Raw genomic sequence first — 25,074 nt, 5'->3', positions numbered from 1 at the left:
AGCTTTCTAGGGAGGATTTCTCTCTGCTGCAGGGGTTGAAAATCTACCTGGCTGATAGACTTATTTGAGTAGGGTTATTCTTTGTGCTATGGAGCAATACTAAGCACAATGCTGTTTTATTTAAATCCAACCTGGAACGTTTCATCATTTGGTTAATAAAGTGCCTTTCTATTTGTTTAATAACAGAGAATCTGCAAACAGGCAGGACACACTTCTCATTTTAGATTAGGGTACACATAACTTCTTAAAACAGTTAAGTTTTACTAATAGTTGCTCACTAATAAATCTATCTTTTAAACATTGGTTAACCCTTCAAGGAGAAATTCAAAAAGGGGTACTAGTTAGATAGCCTTCAAATTCTACTTTTATGCACAGAGTTTCAGCCTAGGGTAGACCATCTCATCACTGAACTGTAACAGATGAGATTAAATATCTACCTTGAGCTGTTGGAGAGCTTTTGTATCCATTCAGCATTTGTGTCTTCTGCAAAGGTTCTTTTATAAACGGACATAAATGTTGGTAATGGAAAACTAATAGGGTACAACATACAGTCAGTCAAATAGGGATGAAATCCCTGTAGTTTGGGATTATTAAAGAGAATTTCAGCTGAGTTGTTGAGAAAGATATAGTAAGGCTTTTAAAAAAATACACTTAAGTAGATGAATATAGGCAGGATGTTCTCTTTAACTGATATAATTCAGTTAACCTTGCTATTATGTTAGCCAGGGTTATTTATATTTTTTTTTGTGAGTAAAATACTGCTTTGTTATACAAAGTGTTTGATTTATGGCTTTTACAGGTCACGAAAAAAAACCATTGTGCTATTCTGAAATCAAATGCACTGTAATCTGATTCAGGAGGGAATCACATGCTTTAAAATACTACAGCCTGGAATTCCACTGATGATAAAGACTAAATATTGAAAACAGTAACATACATTGTAATATTATTAAGTCTAGAAGGTGATGATTAGATAGCTGAAGATACTAGAGAAACTTCATCTGGTTTTGGAGGAGGCAATGAAGGTCATCTTGAAATTAAAAAAGCTCAAGCCCTCATTCAGTGTCATGCAGAAACCACAGACAGTTCTTTACTGAATTTTAAAGCAGCATTTTACTCTAAATTAGAGAGGAAGCAGGAATCAGTATGTCCAGTATAAAGCAGCTTGAAGTGTGAGGAAAAGATGTGGTTAACAAATACCCAAAGGACTCTCCTGACATTCCAGCTATGCAGGTCTAATTAGCACAACCATCCAGTATGTTATACAGTCTAAGTACAAACTTTAAAATGGAGTTCAGGCACTTGATGTGAAAGACAAAGTCCACCCTGTTCGAAATATGGAATTGTTTCTGTTAGCTTTGTACAGTGAGCTTGCTGCTATTTATGCCTTTGTGCCAGTGGAAGCCTTTAATCTCAGTACTTCCTCAGCTGTGTGTCCTCAGGGATTCCTGTTGAATGTTTCTGCATTCGAAAAGCTGGCACTTTTGCTACCATACCATAGTCCTCTGTAGTGACTGCTGAAGGGATCTGGTCCCTTCTTTATCACTCGCTGTTCTCATTCCTCAGTGAATTTGAAAGTACCAGTTGTCTGCTACCTTTACAAATGTCAGGTAAAACTAGGCCTTCTGGCTTGGTCATGTTACCTAGTTTTAAAAACTACTGAAAAAGGAGCCACACATGAAGTCTTTCACAATCTTTAGCCACTAGCTCTTCCCAGTGCTGTGATCTGTACTGTTGTTTCTTTTTTTCTTAAGGAAGATGCAAGAATTTGGGGATGAAACATTAGGAGACTTACGGACAGTAAATGCTGTGGGTAGGGGAAGGAAGGAATAATCAAATAAAAAACCTTTACTTATTTTTTCCTTGGGGACTCTGAATTGAAAAAGTAACAATTTTACATTTTTCTTTTCATACTACAGTTTACAATTGCATTGAAGGCTAAGTTAGGGGTGATATTTGCTTCAAGTAAAAACATAACAAATGAAATTGAATCAAGTTGTGAAAGGGGGTAAACAGAAGAAGAGATACTGATGTACCATAGATCAAGATTTTATTATAAGAATAGAGAAACTCAGATTTTAGTCAGTCTCCAAAGTTACATCTCACGGAGACCAAAATGACTTAGAGTTAGCCTTGTGTTTTCTATCAGGTTTTTCAGTGGGTACCTGCAAGCCCTTGTATCTAAGGCATCTAGTATTATCATATCTAAGTGCCTCTATAGAATTAATCTCCCAGCTCCCAATGAGTTCTTTCCTTCTTGCCTGCTTTCCTGCCTCCCTCCCTCCCAGCCTCTTCCCCTCCTTTTGTCTCTCTCTTCTTTTTCACTTTATTTCCCCTCCTTTCTTTTTATTTATAGTTTCATACTATGTAAAGCTTATTACAAGCAAATTCATACTGGATAGTGTTTTATACCAGTTAGTCTTACCATTTAACATAATTGGCTGTGAAGCATTTTCCCTGTGTTGCTAAATCCCTTTCCTCTGAAAACATTAAAAACCCAAGCAAACAAAATGTGCTGTCACTTTTTTGGCAACATCTTTAATCTGAATTTTGGCATATTCATATTTCCTAACAAATGCATCTGTAATGTCAGCTATCATGGAATGACAGAGATTTCTCTAAGGAACATTTTGGCTGCCAAAATGGGGCAGCACAGAGAAGACTGGTTTGATTTTATCTCTTCCTCTGAATACTTTGTTGTCACTTATTTAAAAGAACAGTATTTTAGTAATAAGTTTCATTTTAAACTCAAACTGTTCAGAGATTTTCAGAGGGAAGAAAGGACAGAAATGCAGCTGGCCAAACGGCTATCATCGACATCCATCTATCACAGGATCAGATCAGCTGTGCCTAAGTTTTTCTACTGAAATACTTGTCCAGTCTGTTTCCAATAATTTCTGAAAGGGAAATTCCCCACCCACACTGTGTAGCCTCTTTCTTTATTAATAAAATAGTTTCAAGCTTATTCTTTGTCCTGAACAAAGCATGGGAGATCTCTGAGAGAGAGGAGAACATACCATGTAGTGCCTGGTGGGATGTAGTCAGGGACAAAGGGAGGTGGCATTTAGATTTGTAACCATAGCATGGGGCAATAATTGAGGTAAATAACATTTTTCTCTTGCCAATTTGGTTACCAAGTTCTTCTACTCTGTGCTGTTCACCAAGAGCAATATGGTCTGATTTTATATTTGGGCAGTGCCTGCCTTCAGGTGGCTGAGCTGCCTGTTTTAAACTGGAAGTGATTAACTTAGTCTTAAGGGTGAGGGCAGGGAGAGTGGAAACTGGTCTCCTGTATTGACTTAATGAGGATTCCAGAATAACTGTTTCTTTCATACCTTAAACTGTTTGGAGTCAGGAAATAGCATGGAGAGGAAATGAACAGTGACTTCTGCAGGGTTTATGTGTCAGGAGTCTTATGGGAACAGTCAAAGTATTTCTGCAGTGACTTCTTGAAAGTATGTGCCATGCTTGTGATTTAGCCTGCTATTACCTTTCTGGGAACTGTTCTTTCTACTGTCATCTGGCATTTTTTCACTGTTGCTGTCTCTGACTCCAATCCCACAAAGAAATGGTGTTCTCTGCCGTTTCCTACTATTCACTCTCCCTTAAGAAAAAGATTCTTTTAGTATACCTCAAAAGGCTAAAGCCAGTTTGGATTCACATGACTTGTGTGATATGTCTCAGTTCTTCCATTTCAGAACTGGATGGTAACTTCTGTAATTCTTTGCTGGCAAGAAGCAGCAGAGAGCTGCGTTGTCTCAGGAGCTGTCAGGAATCAGTGTTGTAATTCCAGGAATCAGTCTGTTGTTTTCCTTTCATTCCTAAGCTGATTCTTCTTGCTGGCATAGTTTATTGTCAACTTTGAACTACCTCTGAAGCATTCAAGAGAAGACATAAATTCTTGCTAGTCTCTGTCATCTGCATGTGTGAAGGTTTGCATTACTTTGTATTTCTATATATTCTAGAGTGAGAAAGCAAAGGAAGTCTTTCCTTAATGCATGCAGTGCTAGCAGGAAAAGTATTTCATACATTTTCTAGAAGTAACGAGTTCTGCATTGACATCTGACTGAAGATACGGGAAAGTTGCTCTGGCATTATCTATTTTCTAAACTACTGAATGCGCTGCTATTCGGGTCATAGAGTAGAAAAAAAGAAAGTATCTGTTTCATCAGTCTTGTGGCTTAATAACATTTACTGCAGTACAACACAGAACTGTAGAATAAACTTTGACAACTAAAATTTATGCTGCCAACTGATGACAGGTCCTTAATGATATTTCAGGAATTCGTCTAGATCTTTGCTCTTGACTCCTAAGAGAAATGGAGGAGAGCTGTCCAGTAATAATTATCTATTAAGAATGTTTATCACTAATGTCAGCTCTTGGCAAGAAGAAGAGATCTGTCATAGACCCTTCCCTCTTCAAGGAAATTAATGGAATTGTGTGCTAATTATTTTTCTTCTATTTTCCCACCACTTGCAGAACTTTTCTTTTTGTTAGAGATGGTAACCCAAATAAACGGAATGTGCACAACGAGACATCTATGCACTTACTGTGTATGGGACCTCAGATCATGATCTCAGAAGGAGCTCTTCATCCTCGCCTGACACGACCCTCAGAAGATGACTGCAGAAGAGCAGATTGTCTGCAAATGATCCTGAAGTGGAAGGGAGCAAAGCTGGATGAAGGACAATATGAACGAGCAGCCATTGATGCTGTTGATAACAAAAAAAATACACCTTTGCACTATGCTGCTGCCTCAGGGATGAAAACCTGTGTTGAGGTAAAAGTTCATACATAATCGCAAGTCTTTATACTGCTATTAGTAAATGACATGCAGAGTGTTCTACAGAGCTGTTTTGGGAAAAAAATCTGTTATAGTATATTGGATTAACTTTTTAATTCTATTTTTCATTAATTGGAAAAATTACAAAGATAAACAGCCCAAAACATAAACTGTCTGTAGAGAACAATGAAAAAAATGGATTATATATGCATTAACTTCATGACAGAAATTCCTCAGCATGAAGACTCATGTAGGCCTATAAAATTGGAAATAATCACAAGACTGTAACACTGAAGAAAAAGCTTTAAAGATAAGCATAGGCATACCTATATATGTAAAGAGAAGTGAAATAACTGCCTGAGAGAACAGGGGAGCTCTTTTTATTCCGCTCTGTAGCTGAGACTGGGGAATGCTGTCCATGCATCAAGAACAGCTTTGATGTCTTTAACTTAACAGTGCTCAGCTTTCTTAGAAGATACCATGCCTCTGTGCTAACATACTTACAAATACCTTTTCACAAATCAAAAATCACTTTAATGTTTGTGAAAGTAGTAACTAGTAATGAGTAATTGGGGCTCATAATGACTTTGAAGGTCTCCCATCAAATTTATTTTTAAACTCTACCAAGTAATGAGGACTAGTATTTAATTGGGCCAGTAATTTAAAGAACACAAGAACAGACCTCTGACATTTTCAAAGACAGCTAACATGTTCATAAGTCTGGCTATTATAACATCAAGATTTGTGTTTTGAGTGGTAACAATTCAGATTTCAGCATTTATATATAAGTGAAGATTAATTTCACTATGTGCATAACTTCATGTTTATTGAGACTACATTTCACTCATTAACAAATATCATCAACAAAGTTTATTACCTTATCATTCACCTGCTTTTCTAGATAACTTCTGTGTATCTTAAACACATCTCAGCACCTGTGGGACTTCAGTAGAGACCTCTCTGCAGTAAAAGCTGACTCTCACAATGTTTTCTGGGGCTATTTTAATATTGGTGTTACTTCTGCCACCTTCTAATCTTGACCATGACAGATTTAAGTGATAAGTACTGTGTTCAGCTTTGGGGACCCCAACATAAGACAGACATGGACCTGTTGGAACAAGTCCAGGCCAGAAAGATGATCAGAGAGCGAGAGACCTCTCAGTGAAGACAGGCTGAGAGAGTTGGGGTTGTTCAGCCTGGAGAAGAGAAGGCTCTGGGAAGACCTTAAAGCCTCCTTCCAGTACCTAAAGGGGGCATAACAGAAAGCTGGAGAGGGACTTTTTGTGAAAGCATGTAGTGACAGAGACAAGGGGTTGTGGCTTTAGACTGAAAGGGGGGAGACTTAGATTAGATGTGAGGAAGAAGTTCCTTACTGTGAGGGTGGTGAGACACTGGCACAGGTTGTACGAAGAAGCTGTGGCTGCTCTGTCCCTGGCAGTGTTCAAGGCCAGGTTGGATGGAGTTCTAAGCAACCTGGTCTACTGGAAGGTGTCCCTGCCAATGGAAGGGCGTTTTGGAATTGGGTGATAACTTTAAGGTCCCTTCCAACCCAAACCGTTCTATGATTCTTTATAAATAGTTCAGAATTTTCATAGATAAGTTCCATTAGGACTCATGAGCAAGTACCATGGTTCTACATATTTATATTAGTATTCGGTTTATTGGATTTTATGGAAACTCTTGTGCTGAAACTTCAGTTTGAAACAGGCTTGCTTTTGTGTCCTTCATAAAGTGTGTATGATGCATCCACAAAGAATCCAGATTCCAACAATTCATTTTACTTTTCTGGCTTATGTTATTTGAGATTGCTTTTGCACTTTCTCCAGCCACTGACTTTACAAACACATTGACAGATCTGTGTGATGATTTAAAATTATTTATTCTGAGTTGTTATGCACTTGGCACATTGCTCAGAAAATATTCAGAGCCTTCTTTATTGTGGCTACTTCGAGAAAAATGGTCAAGTTATACCCATATACAAAGAATATTTAAAGGTGTCTCTAGCTCTGTCCTGCCAGGTACTCGAGGATCTCAGGCCCCTCATTTTCTATGGAGCACTGACCGTATCAACAGAGCAGAATTTTAGTCTTTAAAACTTAACAGAGACAATTGTACAGGATTGCCTTGTAATGTATTTCTGAGATTTTGTGGTTCCGTGGAATTGTTGTGGCTAGAGGTATAATTATGTATGAAATCAAGTAGTAATTTATTTAATAACAATAGAAAATCTTTGTTTCCCAAAAAGCATTGCTATTGTATTTATCTCGTCTTCGTTTTCTTTGCACATATGCTTTTTTGTTCTCTTCTTAACTGCCGTGTTTTCTTCAGGGTATTACTAGAGTTAGTAATTAATAACTGCTTGCTTTGCTGTTTTACTTTTCAGCTTCTAGTAAAACATGGTGGAGATTTGTTTGCAGAAAATGAAAATAAAGATACCCCATGTGACTGTGCAGAGAAACAGCACCACAAAGAGCTGGCTCTTAACCTGGAATCTCGAATGGTATTTTCACGTGATCCTGAAGCTGAAAGCATTGAAGCTGAATATGCTGCTTTAGACAAAAAAGAGGTCAGAGGGTACTTTAAATTCAGGCTATTTTACACTTCTTTTTTTTTTTTTTTATTTGTACCAGTTACATTGTGACAAAATTCTGCCAAGTATTTCAGTAGGTACTGAAATACTTTGTAGTGTGTATTTGTAAACCATTTGATTTTAACACAGCTCTTACAGCTTTCAGGTTAAGCTCAGAGAATGTAACAAATACATTGACAAAACTAAAGACAAGTTTTATTTAGACACTTAATTACATGGACTGTCTTGAAAGTGCTGCAGACTGTGAGGCTATAGAAAGTACAGTGGGGGCAGTAAGCTGAGAAACAGTTTCTCTAAAATAAAGATTTTTTTACATATTTCTTAAGATGCCTTTCTGGATAAAAATGAACGCAGGAGAAAATCTGTTAGATAGAATAGGGGAAATGTTCTTGGATCTTCCCAGACTGAGACAGGGTTGGATGTCACCAAAAAACAGCTGAGTGGTGGAGGATTTCAAAACAGTGCATTTATTTTCTTGTTTTGTAACATGATGCCTGAAGCTGCTGCATTCCCGAGCTTGAATAAAAAACAGGTAATAACAGGTGGTGTTATTCTGACGTCAGTTTTTGAAAGAGAGAGACAATTCACTGACACAAATTTTCTTGAATTCTGGTATGCCTTACAAAAGGCTGTGATTTGGTAAGGATAATTTGACTAAAATGCTTCTGAGCAAAAGTTCCTTCCCCCATTCGTTATCAGATTTTAATCAACTAACTTTCTAAACAAGAATATATACATAAATTCTATGATTCAGTGAATACTACTAAATAATTCTGTGTAAATTAAAGGACAATGGATTTCTGTATGGTTACTCCTTTGAAAAGTAGCATGGCCTTGCCTTTTACTAGCTAAGCCCTCTTACAACCTAATGAGGCTTAAAAGAGAGTTAATTCATATTTATATATGAGTAGGCTTAGATAACATTTAGTGTTTCCCTGAAAAATGCCACACATGGTCACCTTTATTTGGCAGTAAGAAAGTCTTTGTATTGTTCAATTAATTTTCTGACTAATTTTCTTGAATAAATTCAAATATAAACAAGCTTAATTAAATTGTTTATTCCTAGATGAGAGGTTTTGAGATGAGTTTTAATATACTTAAATTGTACCTTGAAAAGCAAATGTAATTAACTCATTTTAGTTTCTCTGAATAGTCCTATATTGAGACACCCAAATTGTTGCAAGGGTGCAGTTTGTAATTATATTTTCTCTGTTGGCAAAACCACTTGTAAAGTCTGCTTCAGTTTCTTGCCACAGTTGGAGTTTACCACTCCTTTGTGGTTGTACAAGTAGAACTCTTTGAATGGTTATGTTGTTGACTGGATCATAGCAATGATTTGGCTTAAAACAAAAAAAAAGTTTTCAAGATGGTGATATATAGTTATTTAACCTGAAGAATTTTTATCATTATGTTTATATCATGGCTTTGCTGGCATATACACCACCACAGCTCAGAGAATGGTGAACTTGCAAATATGGATGGGGCAAATCAAGAAGCACTTAAAGAGGCTTTTCTGCAAGAAAAAATAATGTCCCATAGCTGTTTAAGGTAGATACTTAGAGCAATATCAGCTTAAAGACTTCATAGTTACAAGGGACTTGAGTAAAAGGTGATTATGTTAGTTTGGGGTCACTTCACTGAGACTGTTCAAAGATACAGTTCTGTTCCTTATTTGACTTGTTTTTAGAAAGGTTATTGGGCATGAGAACTGAAATACAGGCAGGCCTGCAGACCTAGATCCGTCCAACATACCAGGGCAGCTTTCCCACATACTCTAAAGATTCACAAGCCAAAAAATGTCAGCCTGGAATTTGGTACACTGATTGGTGGTCTTGGGGCTTCACATAGAGCAATCCTCTATTCGTGTGCTCACTTCCTTTTTTTTTTCTTCCCCTCTTTGTGACTTGTCAGTGGGTAAGTTCTCTAACTTCCCATGTAACTGTAACAGCACAAGTGCTGGCACAAGAGATTCAAAGAACATGTAACCAGGGGAAGATAATTTTTCAGTCTTAGCTCTAAGATTGGTCAAAAACAGTTGAAAAAGAGCAGCCTTTTGAAAGACTAGCACTGAACTGCAATGCAGATGACTACATGTCCTCATCCTCCAGGTCTGTGGGCAAATGTGTGGGATGGCAGTGAAAGCTGCACTTAGCACTGGCAGTGGTGGTAACCTCCAGCTGTTATCTTAGTGGGGCATGAGATGTGATCCAGAAGTCTTCCCCAGAACACATATTCTTCACCAAAATATGCCACTCAAAGATAGTCTTCTAGTTTTTTTCTCATTTTTGAAAAACAGTTAGCGCTGAGGGAACTGAGTGTGCAAAATGCTTATTTAACATGGTATTTAGATTGTAATTGTTTGGTAATGCCCTTTAACATCCAAAACATTAAAAAAAAATTATTCATAAAGAATTAAAAAAAATTCAGAACACCAAGAAATGCATTTTCAAAGTCATTTCATCTCTTGTATGAAAGTTAGAGGAAAAGATAAAACATTTGGAAACAATGAGTAGGATTATTTCCCAGGCAAAACAGCCAAATGGGCTTAACTCTAATGTTTATGATATACACAATGGTATCCGGAATGATAGTCCTCAGTACCCCACCTTCCAGACCTGCCATGTTTACAGCAAAAAATAATACTCCTTTTCATACAGAGCAAAACATTTTTTGAGTGCTCTGTGCAATGTCATTGAATTGTGTGTACAGTGATAACAAAGAGTTGTTTCTGATGTTGAAAACCAGTTCATTTTGTTCTTCACATTGAAATATTACCAGGGAATTACACCAGTGCTCATGTCTAGAATTGAAACACTTGTGAGTAGTGAAAAAAATAGCTTGCACAAACCTTTCTTTGGTTACAGAGGCTCTCAAGCTGTCAAGAAATACAGGTTGCTGAGTAGGCTCATATTTCAAGCTTCAGAGCCCAACACCAAAGAGATGTCCATCTTCCAATACTTCAGTTTACTCCTTCCAGAGGGTTTCTGAATAAAATGTTTCAATTATAAAGTTACCCAGCCTTTTAAAAACTTTACTACAGTGCTTCCTGAAGCATATTTTTCAAGCAGCATTTCTGTTTTATTGTGGGTTTAGTTCACCTCAGACTTTTTTACTGATCAAGTTTGAGACTACAGTTAAATGGGTAGCAAACAGGCCCTAATAATTTCAAAACACAAAGAAGACTGTTGAGTGTGTTTCCAGAAAATGCAGTTTGAAAGGAAAGCGATGTACCAACATACACATAATCTGTATTTCCCTGTATAAAATGGAAATACTAAGTAATTTAAGAATGGAGCGTGAAGTGTAACTCTCAACACAAAGTTAGTTATAGCAACAGAATCCATTTATGATACATTGGCAGTATTAGAGTACTAGAAAACAAGCCAGGAGAGTATCTAGGATGACTTTTTTTGCCTTGATTCTCTTACTTTGTTGATGAAAAATCTCAAAAAAGAATTGTTATGTAAAATCTGTGTTTATGTTTTTAATTTAACTGAAATTACACTAAATAGTAAGGCTGTAACTATTTTTAAACTGCTTTTATAGATTTTTGTTGTTTTATTTGCACCGTCTTTCAATTTGCAGTGTATTCTGTCATGGCAGCATATTTGTCTTGTTGATACATCCCTGGAAGGTAACAGGCACCTTCATTTCAAGCACATCATGCCATGTTTTAAACTTACTTAAGAAACACCTGAGATTCAGCAGTACTTCAGTGCAGATCATCCAGGACAGATTTGGCTCTCAGCCAGATTCAGTGAAATACATTGTGCAATAGAAAAGTATATGTCTTACTTGATTTTACATATTTGCCACTGAATACTGTAGAAATACACTGCTAGTGAATGGTTTATTGAATTTATAGTAGTTGGAACAGTTTTCTTCAGTTCCAGAATTGATATTATATAAATATACATATAATGTAAATATAAATACAAAGAGTTATCTAAGATGCTTAAAATGTACTTTGTCTCTACAGATAGAGAATGGTATATTAAGAGAAAAGAGAGAAGGGGACTACAGGTAGTTAAGACATATGTACATACAATGCAGACACTTATGCTTGAGTGAGTTAAATGGAGTATAGATAATTTTTGTTAATGTAAGACTCCTTAACAGTAGAACGCCACTCATAAAGGAGGATATTTACATGAAGTATATATGACACCATTTAATTATATAGTCATCACTGTAGCAAAGAGTTACTTTGCTCTTGCCTATTTTAATGGTACTTTACAAGTGAAGAAAATAATAATAGTTTGAAATTAATTGTTAATCAACTTACATAGTAAAGTATTTCCGTGAGAAAAATAGTTATATAATTTATATCTAAACATTAGTGGTAAAAGCTTAAGAAGAAAACAGTTAAAATGAAGGGCTCTTGAGAATACCAAAGTGCTGAAATCTGTAATGAGAAGCTCAGCAGTGCATTAAATTAGTAACTCATATAGTATATTCCAAAATCATTATGTAGTTAAATGATGCTAATATTGAACAATGCCTTTTTCAGAGGAAATATCAATAAAGAGCTCCTCCCTAAATGAATATTAAAGGAGGTCTCTGAGCATCATAAGCTGTAATCAAAATCTTTACAGTGTATGGTAGTGCAGAAATAAGTCATCAATGTTTGAGACAGTTAAACCTATGGTATTACACAAATTATATGTATCCTTATAACTAAAGACTGTGTCTTCATAAGTCTCTACAAGACTTCTACACATTAACAATTTTAAGTGTTCTCATTGTGTAAAGCCTTCATTCTGGATTTAAGTCTTAATCTTCAGATTAAGCTGCTGGATAGTGTCAGCTTAAAATTTCCTTTCTTTCGGCTTCTTCTGCGGGCTCATATTTTATGAAACAAATCTCTGAAGTTTCAAACACATTCTTGAGAAGTAGTTTCCTCATTACTTAAAAAGATAAAATTAGGATTCTTTAAAACTGCAGTATCCAGAAATCCCTGCTGGTTGTGTGGAATGCTCCAGCTGAGGTAATATAATAGTCTGCTGCTCACAGGAGATACTTGCCAGTGTTTGACCTAGAACCAGTCAGTTGAGTATAATTTTAAGCATATCTGCATTTCAGAATAAAATAATAGGGCCTAAAATACACGTATATGTTGCAGGTTTAACAGAAAAGGCATTTATTTTTATGATATGTGTAGTGTTCCAATTGAGTACTGTTGTGCTGACAAAGCTACTTGTTTTACAATTGCAATTCAAAATGCAGTTCAGATTTCAGTCAAGACAATTTAGTCTTTGCTTCCACTTTTCCAGTATATTCACACAATTATAATCATGCAGGCACCCAGCTGTTTGTGTCCCTGTCTCTTTGACATGTTTTTATAAATGATCTCTTTTGTAAGAAATTAAGTAGGTCAGCCAAATTCCAGCATGCTGTGAATCATGTGGCCCAGATTTATTTCAGTGCAAGCCATTAACATTCAGATTGGCCTTTACTGAGTCATGCATGATCAGCAATGGAAGGACATACAGAAACTCCCTGAACTTGGACAATCAAGATGAAGGTCAGGGCACTCACAGTCCATTTCTCTTCTGCTTTTTGTGCTTTATGAAAAAGGACAAAGAGCCAATGCACCAAAGCCATAGCACCATTACTTCTGCCAATCGCAAAGTTTCTAATATAGAGAAGTTCCTGGATTTTTACTGACTACCTAATGGAAGAGGTCCTTGAGGGAGTTAGTTAAATTTTTAGTTGCATTTTAATAGAGTTTGTTATGATATCTACAATGCAGGAAGCATGTTAAGTTTTTAGAATAGGTGTCTCAGAAATCCAAAATCGCGTAGAAGCCCAGGGTATCCATCTCTTCTGCTTTCTGCTTGTTCTCCTCAAAGGGTTATGTGCACAGTGGCCTTTTACTTAGACTGTAAACTTCCAAGGACAGAACCCGTCTCTTGCTTTATGTCTATCTATGTACATATACAGGCATATGTGTGCATATTACCTAGTACTGGAGAGTCCTGGACTATGTTCTACATTAAAGCAAAATACAGATGGTAAATAATAATGATGTGTGTTCTTACCTGTGGTTATCTATTATTGCTGCTCCTCTGCGTACTTTCTTTTCCAAATTGGTGAAGCCAGTTGGCATTTCATGGCCAGGTTCCTGATTAGTCCTGAGCACATAATCAGTTTTCTATCAGATGCTTTAAATCTTTTGTCAGTTATCCTTTATATAAATAAAATCAGTGCATGTAATTTTTTCACATACCCTTTCTTTGTCCGTTACAGATGGACAATATATATCCTGCCACTTGTTTTTCTCTTTCTACCTTTTGGGCATTTTACCTTTAACACTTAACAAATATGTTACTTGCTTTCATGTTCTTCTGCAAAGTATGTGTATGTATTTCCCAGTACCTTGGTTGGAGCCAATTCAAGAATCCTAAGATTTCTGCCTTTTTGTCTTTCTAATTAGACCTTTTTCTAATGCCATAATAAAGGGATGGAGCCCCAGACCAGGAAGGTAGCTGAATGATCTGTTCTGTGTAGGGTTATCAGAGTTGGCTGATGCTTCTCAAAAAGAGTTTTAACATCTTTGTGTATAGTGACTCCCCAGTATCCCCAAGATACTCAAAACACATCTGGACACGGTCCTGGGCAGCTGTCTTTAAAAGATCCTGCTTGAGCAAAAGGTTGAACAAAATGACATCCACAGGTCCCTTCCAACCTCAACCATTTTCTGTTTCTGTGAACCTCTAACTGCGTATCTCATCTGTCCTATTCATATCCTAGTCTCTGCTTCTGTGATGGTAGATATTGCCTCCAAAGGTCCCTACCTGATTCTGTTCACAAAAGCATCCCTTCTTACTATCTAATGTCTCAATGTATCCTCCTCCAGATCAATTCAAAGTTACTGGGTCTCAATTAATACATAAATTTAGAGTCAGATAATCTATATGCAGCGTATGTTAACCTGTCCTTTCTTTTGCTCTCTCCTGAAATCCTTAGTTCAAATCTAGTCATGCGTTTTCATACCAATTCCCTCAAAATTCAGCTGGATTCTTTGAAAATCTAGCACTTTTTGAGAGAGAGAATGAGAGTCAGCGTTAGGGTAGTTTATCATTTGAACATGGCCTCCAACTATAATGGAGAACTCCAGAGTTATACTGTCCTTTAGATTTTGCATGTACAAAGGTCATACTATAAATACTGCAAAATGGCTGTGTTTCAGTGTAGCTTTGCATGCTCATTGGTCTGCATAATTAATAAATTTTCTCATATATTACCTCACAGCTGGGGTGATGGTCAGTAACAATGCTTTGAATGTTTTCATTTTAATACGGCATTAGAGACTAACTGGAAAATACTGCTAGACATAAATTGTCTTTCTTCTCCTTCTCAAAGCCATATGAGGGACTAAGACTTCAGGACCTGCGAAGGCTTAAGGATATGCTGATCGTGGAATCTGCTGACATGCTCCAAGCCCCGCTCTTTACTGCAGAAGCTTTACTTCGGGCACATGGTAATCCAAAATCTTAAAAGCTAAAGAAATTGTTTTCTGCAAAATCGCAATTGCAGTCATATGTGTACTTTTTATTTTCAGGTAAGCAACAAGTAATGATTAATCAAATACCAGGAAGCAGCTCACACAGTACTTGAGAAGTACAGCTACAGTCTGTCAAAAAAACATAAAGGTAGACAGGGGAGCTGATGGGAAAGTGATTCAAACTAGGAGTTATAATGGAAGACATTTTAACTCTAGCAGTGTGGAGAAGCAGAACTTTCCTATTTCACACAGTACTTCAGAAAGAAGTATAGCTGCAGTATGTCAGAAAGCACTGAGGCAGACAGGGAAGCTCATAGGAAAGTGATTCAAACTAGGAATTTGAACTTAAGCACTATGGAGAAAGAGTTTTCATATTTTGGAGAGAGATGAAAGTAGATCTTCTATGGTTTTATATGTCAAAAAAAGTCAAATTCATTGTACCGATTTTTGCAAGACAATTGGTTTTCTGTCTCTATATATTTGTATATAAAACCAGATCAATTTTTTATTATTATTTATTTACTTATTTGTTGCAATGAAAGCAGTCTGACCATTGTAATGAATGGTTGGAAATTGTCTTGGGGTTTAAAGTATACAAGTGTATGTCCTTTGAGGGATTTTTGTAGTTAAACACAGGGTAGACTTGTCCATGTGTTTGTCTGTGAGTAGTTTAATTTCACTGAAATCAGTCTGTGCTCTTGTCATGTCATTTAAACTGGGGTTGTCAAAATGGGGATATACTGAACTCAGTGTGTTCACTCCAGACAAAAGTATCTCTGAAACCCAGTGGAAGCTTTTTAGGCTTTGATTCAGTGATTCAAAACTTACGCTTACTGAAGCATCTATTTTGTTACTGTATGCCAAAGGAACTACTCAGGCAGCTAATGGTTTGCGTGCTCATCACTGTATTGCTGGGTTAAGCTTTCATACACTATTATTTTTGCGCTCTCCTTGTTAAAATAAAAGAGAGAGGGAAAAGTGAAGTAGGAGAACATTATTTTATACCCACAACATTTGGCAGACTTTCACAACAATGTATGGTACCTGAAACTTACCTCTTTTACATTACTTTTAATAGCTGGTATCTGTGTTTCTTCTAACACTGAATTAAGTCAATGTGAACTTGTGCCACTCTGTTGATATTTAAGGCACAGTCTTTGCATATATGTTTTTTAACACTGATTATTTGTTTATTTTTATAATGTATTTATAAAGTGTACAATATTTGAATGCTATTTTTTATTCTCAAAATACTCTCATAAATGTTACTAAGCATTTGACTAAGTGGGTAAGCAGGTTGTGTAACCTTTGAAGCGGAAAACGATGGCAATGCTGTTCAAACTTGCAGCAGTCTGTGATTAAGTCCAAAAGCAGCAAGGTTGATGGAAACTGTGGAGAAATATCTGCCAGCATCTAGCAAGCAGGGATTGAAAGTTAAGAAGAAACCAGTCTGTGTTGGAAAGGTTGTTCTACTGGTGTTGCCCTAGTGATGTAGCGGTAACTTAATGCAATTGGCCAGTATGGAGAAAAAAGCACAGAAAATTTGCAAGTCATGAGAATGTCAACTATTTTGCCTGTAGCTAGAGTCATACACTGGAAATTATTTAAAGAGAATTTATTTTATTTGAAATGAATACATAGAATTGGTTCAGTCTAGTAGAGGGAATAATTGAGCTATTTACAAAGGCTTAGGCAGTTGGGAAACATCAAATGCCAAATTGTAATGTTTTTGCATTAAATCTTGAAATTAATGAATGTGAAATCTTATCTTAATACTTAATGTATGAAAAACATGTTTTAAATTCTTGGAAAGATCAGTTTTCTTTACTACTTTTAATGGTTAACAGACGTAGTATTTAATCCAACAAACTTTCTTTCATAGTACAGCTATAACAATTTATTGAGACAAGCTGTAAGAGTTGAGTTTTCCTCTTTTTTTTTTTTTTAAGTAGGAGACAGAAGAATGCGGAGTTAGAGCCAAGGTTAACGTTGTTATGGCAGTCATATGCTAATAAAAATCATAATTTTTGAAGTATAAATATGTTCAGCGTCTGCATCTTTAAACAAATTAAATTAAACTAACCCACAATATGTTTTAGCTTAAGTAAGCACCTGATCACTAAATCATCTCCAGGTCAAAGGCATTTTTCATCTTTGGAGGGAGTAGATTTTAGTGTGATAGCAACCATTATTTGTCAAAGGCAGTATATTTATGAAGTTCAGTAATTAGAATATGTTTGTTGGAGGTTTTTTTCCCAGCATTAACACAGCACTGAAATACAGTATATCTTTTTTTACAAAATCTAAAATTCAACAAAAGTAAGACAGATCATTTGGTTAATAACATTGAGTTTCCCATGGAAGTACCTAACATTAAAAAACCCCAATAGGAAAACATTGGCAAATTTCTCTTCTGAAATTCTAGTTCACCTGAATTCTAGTTCACCATAGTGTCGATAGTCTTAGATTCAAATGCATATAGGAATTTGATAGATTTATATTTAAATGAAAACTTTGAAGTATTTTTAATAGAAAAAAATCACTATTCTTAAGAGAGCTTTAGTATTACTATTAAGAATCAGGAACAGAAAACATTTCAAACAATAATTAAGAAAATTTTGATTTTATTCTATGATCTGCATAATAACATTTGTTTCAGTAGTTCGTTTTTGTATATAAGTAGGCAATGTTAATTATGAATAAAAAAATCATTCACAGTTACAGTTACAGAATTAAAATGGACTAAGAATGTAAGAACATATGAAATACTGGGTGGAGGGTTCATCCCCAAAAATATATCACTTGTGCTATAAACACTTGTGACTCATTAGGTCACAAATCTTTTTGTAATCCAGTTGTATCTTGGTCTTCTTCCTTTGTTTATAGCACTTCGCTTCATCTTCTTAATGAAACACAAGTGAATCCATATTGAACAATTACTTTTTTCATAGAGAAAATATTGAGAATTCTGTGGTGCAAGGGCTGTTATGCTTTGATCTGTGTTTGCAGGTCACTGCAGTTCTGGTTTCTGATTGAGTCTTCCAGCTACTACAATTGCTGTAAATAAATTATAAAAATAATTTTACTTAAGACTAATAGGAGATGCATGCTGTGCATTTAGTTACAGAAAAACATTGCATTACGTATTATCTTGGAATGTGTTCTGTAAAATTTAATGCCTAAAGTTCAATTCACTTATACTTTATCATATTTTTTTCTACATTTTTTAGCTTAATGTTTCTATTTCCTTTAGAGGGTGCAGTTACAAAATGCATTTCAAACGTTGCCAGATGCATAATGTCCTGTTATCTGTATCTTTATTGAAGACTGGGACAGGGAGAAGTTACTTGAAGCATGGATGTCTAATCCAGAGAACTGCTGCCAGCGTTCAGGGGTTCAGATGCCAACTCCTCCTCCAAGTGGATATAATGCCTGGGATACGCTCCCTTCTCCACGAACTCCACGCACTACTCGCTCTTCTGTAACTTCCCCTGATGAAATCACCCCCTCACCAGGAGACATTGAGACAGCTGTGGTAAGATTATAAATAGATCTGAAACTAATAGGACAGAAGAGCTTATTTCTAATCATAGCACACCTGCATTGCCATCTCATTCTGAAAATACATTTGTAAAACTGTAAGGTGTGCTTCTCTTTCCAGAAGTGGTGAACAGAGAAGTTGATACCTTACACGTTCTATATAATAACACAATTGAGCATCTGGCTACTAAAAAGCACTTTTCATCGTGGCTGTCACTCACAAAGTAGGATTTTAGACAGCCAGTCGCACCAAGTGTGTTTGGCTCTTTTGAGCTTCTCTTCTCATCTCATACTTACCAAGATGTTCATTCTCATTGTATCCATTTCCCTGAATGTACTCAGTGCTGTGAACCCTGCCTTTTGAAAATTTTTTCTTTAGAAAACAAAATTCTCTTTGTCTGCATTTTGAAATGTCAGCCCACTAGTGTACGGAAGGCTTATAATTGCTTTTACTATGTGTGGGCTGCTTCAAGCGGTTTACAAGGCTATTGCAAATTTGAAATATGAAAGCGCCTTTCATTAAAATGAGTGTGGTTCTTTTGGAAGACACAGTTCTCTTTTTAATAATCTGCAGCTGCAGCATTATAAAACTTTTGCTCCATGACCTAAGCATTTTTCTAGAATATTATACACAGTCTTACAAATGGATCACCCTAGATCTCACATTAAAATTAAGATTTTGCATTCCTGCATGAAATATGTCATTTCTTTAATTATAAAATTCTGGAAAAGAAGCTGTATATCATATATTTATTTACATTAGCAGTTAAATATTGTCCAGGAATATTTCTTCATTAAAATACATGATGAAAGATTACATGACTTCAGTTCTACATTGTATGTTTTGGTTTTCATTGGTGGTCCATGAGCCAGGAATGCAGGTTTGGATAATGATGAACATTCTAGATCTGGCATGTGTAAGTCAGAATACAGAGTTACACATTTAGGGTTTCTGTTAGTTTAAAAATCTTATAAAGAACTATAAAAATAACATTTTCAAAATGTTACTTATAAAGTGATACATTTTTCTGAAGTCTCTCTTCAGAAAAACGAAAACTAAAAAGAATAGATAAAATAAAACCACCGGCTGTAAAACTTCTTTTCAGATTTTGCATTTATATCCCATCTTAAAAATGTTACACTAAATGTTCTGTACTTGCTATTTTGAACTCAGAGCTTCGTGAAATTCCTTATTTAAAAGTTACATTTTAAACAATATTGCACACATATCAATTTAGTAATAACATCATGCATTGTCAACTTTTAGAATATTCAATTTTGGCAAGGCAATAAGCTGAAATGACTGAACCACCAATAAATGCCTTCATCGAGTTTCTCGGTTTAAAGGCCAACTTTTTTTGTTTGGTTTTGTTTTGGCTTTAACACAAATGTTTTTCAACAGTGGCATACCATAGGCTAATTTTTAGAAAGTTTTGTGTCTGTTCAATATCTGATGTATTGAAAGTTGACCTGGAATCTTTGTTCTAATGGAAAGAAAAATCTGTTTGAACTACTTGAAGAATATGAATATTTATTTTCACACCTAACCACAAGCAATGAGTAATTTGATCCCTGTGCTTTGAATGTTTTCAGAGCAAGAATCTCAATATTCAGTTATTCAATTTTCTATAGTAACCAGTTATATAAAATTCATCAGTCCTGTCTTCTGTTGGAATATTTGTAACTCTTTCTTTATTTTGATTGAAAGTTTTAAAAGTATTTTTAAAAAATAATAGTATTTATGTGAGTTATTACTTAAAATATCTGCTGCTGTTGCACAACCAGATTGCTTCACCTTGATTTGGACCTGATTGTGTGAGATGCTAAACATTTGCTGTAGCCTCTGTAATCTCCAAACTCAATTTCTCGCTGCCTGAGAAGCTGATGAAAAATCCAGGTCACTTTTGTTCCTAGAACTCTGTCTTCGAGAGCCCAGTGCTGTGCAAGGTGAGGCACTTACTCAGCTGGAGGACTCACCCATCACTTTGGATGCTGGGAAGCACCCTAAAATGTGCTGTTTGATAAGGGAGGTATAGAAACCAAGATACCTCATCTTTCCTAGTTTTGTTGCTTTTTTTCTAATTACAGTTAGATTTTTTCTCGTACCACTTCTTTTTAAGTTTTTGCTGATATTTTCCAAGGTAACATGTCCTGCTAACAATATGAAAGTCTTGAAGGTATTTCTTAACCAGAAGTACTTTTTTCATCTGCAGTGTGACATTTGTATGTGTAATATATCTGTGTTTGAAGACCCAGTGGATATGCCTTGTGGACATGACTTCTGCAGAGCATGCTGGGAGGCGTGAGTATATATACTTTTGTATCTTTTGAGAAACTTTCATACTTGCCATTTTGAAGAGGAAAAGTCAGAGACCATAAACAGCTAAGGTTGAAGTGCTGCTTGGGTTTCAAAGAGGTGCTGGTTTGACCCTATCAGATATTGAAGTTGTCACTCAAAGTGTCTGTCAACTGTACCACTTATTGTCTTGTTACAGTGTCGTATCAGTACAGCTATCCAAATTTATATGAACCCATTCCTCCTATGTTAAGGAAGAGCTCTTTGTCTTCCATATGAGCTTTTAGAAGGCAATTCTATTCAAGTGACAAGAAAAGTAATAGTCATGCTTCTGTCTTGCAAATTGTTATGCAGCAATGTAGAAGTTACCAAGAGAACACTGGCCTGACATGGTGATTCTAATTTGGGTGCTGGGCTATGCATGCTGTGATTTATGCATGCACTCAGAGCTACAGTTCAACGACAAGCAAGTGTTTGCAGTGTCACATCTAGGGTGGGATTCATCTTTCTGAGCCTCAAGTGGCAGTCATTTCTAACTTACTCAGAGCATAGCCAGGGCTGATTTACCAGATTCTAAGACATAAATTAAGATGGGATGAATTGGTGTCTCTACATTCACTATTAAAGGATTCCAGGTGGCTAACTTAGAATAGCTGTCTGTCTGGCGTATAGCTAATTAAATGTAGATGAGTACCATTGTTGATGTCAGTAATAAGTTACAGCTTTTAAACTAAGCAGCCTTGTGCGCTGTTAGTTGAAGTCCAGCTTCCTGCAGATATCTGAGCTCATTCTGTCTTGCATTCCAGTGCTTAGGGACTGTAAAGGTCTCTATTTAGAAATTTGTTTCCAAGAGCAGACCTATTTTGACTAACACAGTTGTAAAAATTAATTGCATATCAAATTAATTATTTCCTAGATTAATTACATTTACATGTTCCGTTTCTAATTTAAAAGTAATGCTTAGTTTAATTAAATGTTGCAGAGCTGTCTCTGTTAAATGGCAAGGATGGAAGCCACAAACACATAGGGCTAAGCGTAGCTGATGGTGCTCACTTTTGGACCATGACAGTGTTCTTTTCTTTTTAATTATGCTGTTCATCAAATCTGTAGCCCTTTTCAGCAGAAAGGGACAATTCCTATTCTTTGTTTGAAAAATGATTAATGTGAATATCTGTGAATCTAGCATGAAGTATTTATTGTATTTTAATTTTTACTTTTATTCACAAATACTGACTGACAAAATTCTGGCAGATTTTTGAATCTGAAAATTCAGGAAGGTGAAGCTCACAACATTTTTTGCCCAGCATATGATTGTTTCCAGCTTGTGCCTGTAGACATCATAGAAAGTGTGGTTTCCAAGGAGATGGACAGAAGATACCTTCAATTTGACATTAAGGTAAATTATCAAACTGTTCTTGTACTCCTGAACTCTTATTTCATTTTATAAAGAGCAACTTCAAGCTTCTGTGCTAAATGCTGGAATGTATCTGTAACTTTACAAGTAGAAATTCATAAATTAATATGTATGCTGAATTACGGGCTGACATATACCATAATATCGATGTTTGTTATACCACTGAGAAAAAAAGAAAGAATAATATATTTACTCCTTAAGCACAAATGCTGTACTTTCATAATGTGTATCCTAATGCAATGTTAATAAAATTATTTGATCAAACTAATGTTTGTAACAGGTCATATGAAGCTTTTCATCAACCAGCCATGTTTCTGTTGGCAATCCAAAATTTTTGAGAGCTTTTGGATTCTATGATTCTATGATTTGTGTTACCAGGAGACTGTTTACGTGCAGAAATAGCACCTGTTTACATTTTTTAAACTTACTAGGACAAGTGAAGTAATCTTTTTCCATCCAATGCTTGATATAATAGCTATATATAGGAAAGGAAGTAGGAAAACCTTGATTTGATTTCCCAGTTTGATTTTTTAGCATTTGTGTCTATCATTGCAACTTGTTTTTAAAAGCAATCTTTTAATTCACCTTTTTTCTTTTATACTAGTATAGTAATGAACTAGCCTCAGATGGTGTGCCTCTTTACAAGGTGGCAAGGCATAAGAAAGTAGAGAAATACTTTTTCATTTACGAGACATTATTTTCTCTGTGTGACAGGTCTCTTTAATACATAGTAGCAGACTCTTTGCATCAGTAAGATGCAAATTAAGTCACCAGATCTGATTAATCTTTTGCATCTTCATGGCTGGTTATCAGCATAGGTTTGAAGCAAAGTAGTGAAAGTTCCTTTTTCTCCTCATTTATTAGATGTAAGTTCTACAAAAGAACACCTACTATCTTAATCAAAACAGATTGGGAGTAAATTTCTGAATTACTCCAGTTTTGATGTCAAGTTTCTTGCAGTTGGGATATATTGTGGGATTTTTTTTCTAATCAGTAAGATTCTAATTCTTTTCAGCTACAAGAGTCAGTTTTGTTAAGGAGTATATTGGTAGTGCATATGTAGTAGAAATTTACAGTAAGCCATATCACAAAGGAGTTGACTTGCACACATGGAATATTTTGTTTGGGATGTAAGTCATTTGCATCTTAGCACATGTTGGGAGTACTGCTGTTATTTCAAACAAACAACATTTTTAAGGTGGAGATTAAATTATTCCCTTTGTATAATTATTTTTAAAAGCTTATTAAACTAGCTATAAGATTGTCCTTAGGCTTCTTGGCTTTGTTCCTTCAAAGGAAGATTATTAATACAGATTGGTTTATATCAATGATGAAATCTGATCTTATGTAATAAAATTTTTTCCTTTTTTCCTTTGTTGATCCCAGGCTTTTGTTGAAAATAATCCTGCTATTAAATGGTGTCCTATACCAGGCTGTGAAAGAGCAGTAAGGCTAACAAGACAAGGGTCGAATTCAACAGGATCAGATACACTTAGCTTCCCTATGCTGAAAGCCCCTGCTGTAGACTGCGGGAAAGGACATCTGTTCTGCTGGTTGGTATTAGAAACTTACCTACATCTACCCAAACTAACAGTCACTGCTATTCCAGGGATTAGTTTGAAAGTCCCACTTAGCATCAAGCATGCAACAAAAATTTGTGTGGGTGGTATGTGACTACTATCCTGTATCCATGCACTGAATCGCCTCATGTGCACAAATAGTTTAGTATTTTGGGGGACAACAAAGGTTTATAATACTGTCTTACTCATTATTGCCTCTCTTAGATGCGAAACAGTGGTATGGACTGTTGTGATGTTCTGAGGGGGCAGAGGAGAGGTGGGATATTGGTGGAGGGATTTCTCTGTCTGCTCTGAATTGCTGTAGTATAATAGAAACACTGCATATTATGTATTGCAGTACAGAAAATGATCAATTTTTAGCTCTTTCTGAATTTTTTGTAGAATCAGGTCAAAGAAGCTGGAGTTTAAATAGAACTATGAAGGACCTTTTGCTTTATAGTTAGCTATTCTCTTTGCAGGATCACTCCAATCATTGGTTTGCTTTAGGACCAGCACATTTTCTTTATGTTATCTTCTGCTGAATCTTAAGATGAATACAGGCTCAAGAAGGAGTAAAAAACTGTAAGATGTTTAAAAACATCCCTCAGATTGCTTATCTTCAGCACTTCCAAGGAAAGGACAACAGCAGCATCAACAAAAGCAAAAAAGTGGTTGGATAGGTTTCTGTAGTGCCGAGCAAAGCCCCATCTTAATTCATTTAGTTCCTACAGTACTATAAATCAGAAGGTTTTGCTGAGGACAGCCATATTAGTCTTACAGTACAAAAAAAACATACATGAATGAGTTCCTCTGAAGAAAATAAAGTGTATTCTCAGTTCAGAGGGTTTTCATCATTACTATATATGTAAAAGGAGTTTGCTTTATATCTTTAAAGTTCAGTCAACACATCACACAGTTCTATACTTACGTAAGTTCTGCAAGTTTTACTCAGGTAATCTGCAGCTTAGCCATTGTAATAGCAATTGATACTGCATTCCCTAAGAGATTCTCCAGAATTTATATATTATAGTCTCACTCTGCAAGAGGCATCTCTTCAGGTGCACTTGGGAAGCCAATTATAGGTTGCAACAATGTTCTGCTGGTTTGATTCATAATTCATTATATGGTATAAATATTACCATGAGGAGAAAGAAAATCCAGAACTGCCTTCTTTTTGGATGATGCTTTTCACCCTTACATGAATTTAACTTCATGAAACTTGGTACATTTTATTAAATATATACTGCACCTTCAAATAAATCACCCTGCTGAATGATAGAATCATAGAATAGTTAGGGTTGGAAAGGACCTTAAGATCATCTAGTTCCAACCCCTCTGCCATAGGCAGGGACACCTCACACTAAACCATGTCACCCAAGGCTCT

At 35.8% G+C, this 25,074-nt stretch overlaps 1 protein-coding gene across 5 annotated transcripts in view; it reads left to right on the top strand.

The window, feature by feature from the left end:
* ANKIB1 (ankyrin repeat and IBR domain containing 1) overlaps positions 1 to 25,074 on the top strand; it is a 94,765-nt gene that overhangs the window by 49,087 nt on the left and 20,604 nt on the right. For all 5 annotated transcript variants that reach the window (XM_061350111.1, XM_061350112.1, XM_061350107.1 and 2 more), the window contains 7 exons: positions 4,481 to 4,781; positions 7,168 to 7,350; positions 14,740 to 14,857; positions 18,208 to 18,416; positions 20,635 to 20,723; positions 21,969 to 22,113; positions 23,518 to 23,684. In XM_061350111.1, the coding sequence (XP_061206095.1) occupies positions 4,481 to 4,781; positions 7,168 to 7,350; positions 14,740 to 14,857; positions 18,208 to 18,416; positions 20,635 to 20,723; positions 21,969 to 22,113; positions 23,518 to 23,684 (1,212 nt within the window). The remainder of the gene's footprint in view (positions 1 to 4,480; positions 4,782 to 7,167; positions 7,351 to 14,739; positions 14,858 to 18,207; positions 18,417 to 20,634; positions 20,724 to 21,968; positions 22,114 to 23,517; positions 23,685 to 25,074) is intronic.

Source organism: Neopsephotus bourkii, unplaced genomic scaffold (genome assembly GCF_033783945.1).
Source record: "Neopsephotus bourkii isolate Nb327-2 ecotype Australia unplaced genomic scaffold, CSIRO-AGI_Nbou_v1 NB_479, whole genome shotgun sequence".
NCBI lineage: Eukaryota > Metazoa > Chordata > Aves > Psittaciformes > Psittacidae > Neopsephotus > Neopsephotus bourkii.
This window is presented reverse-complemented; position numbering and strand designations above follow the sequence as displayed.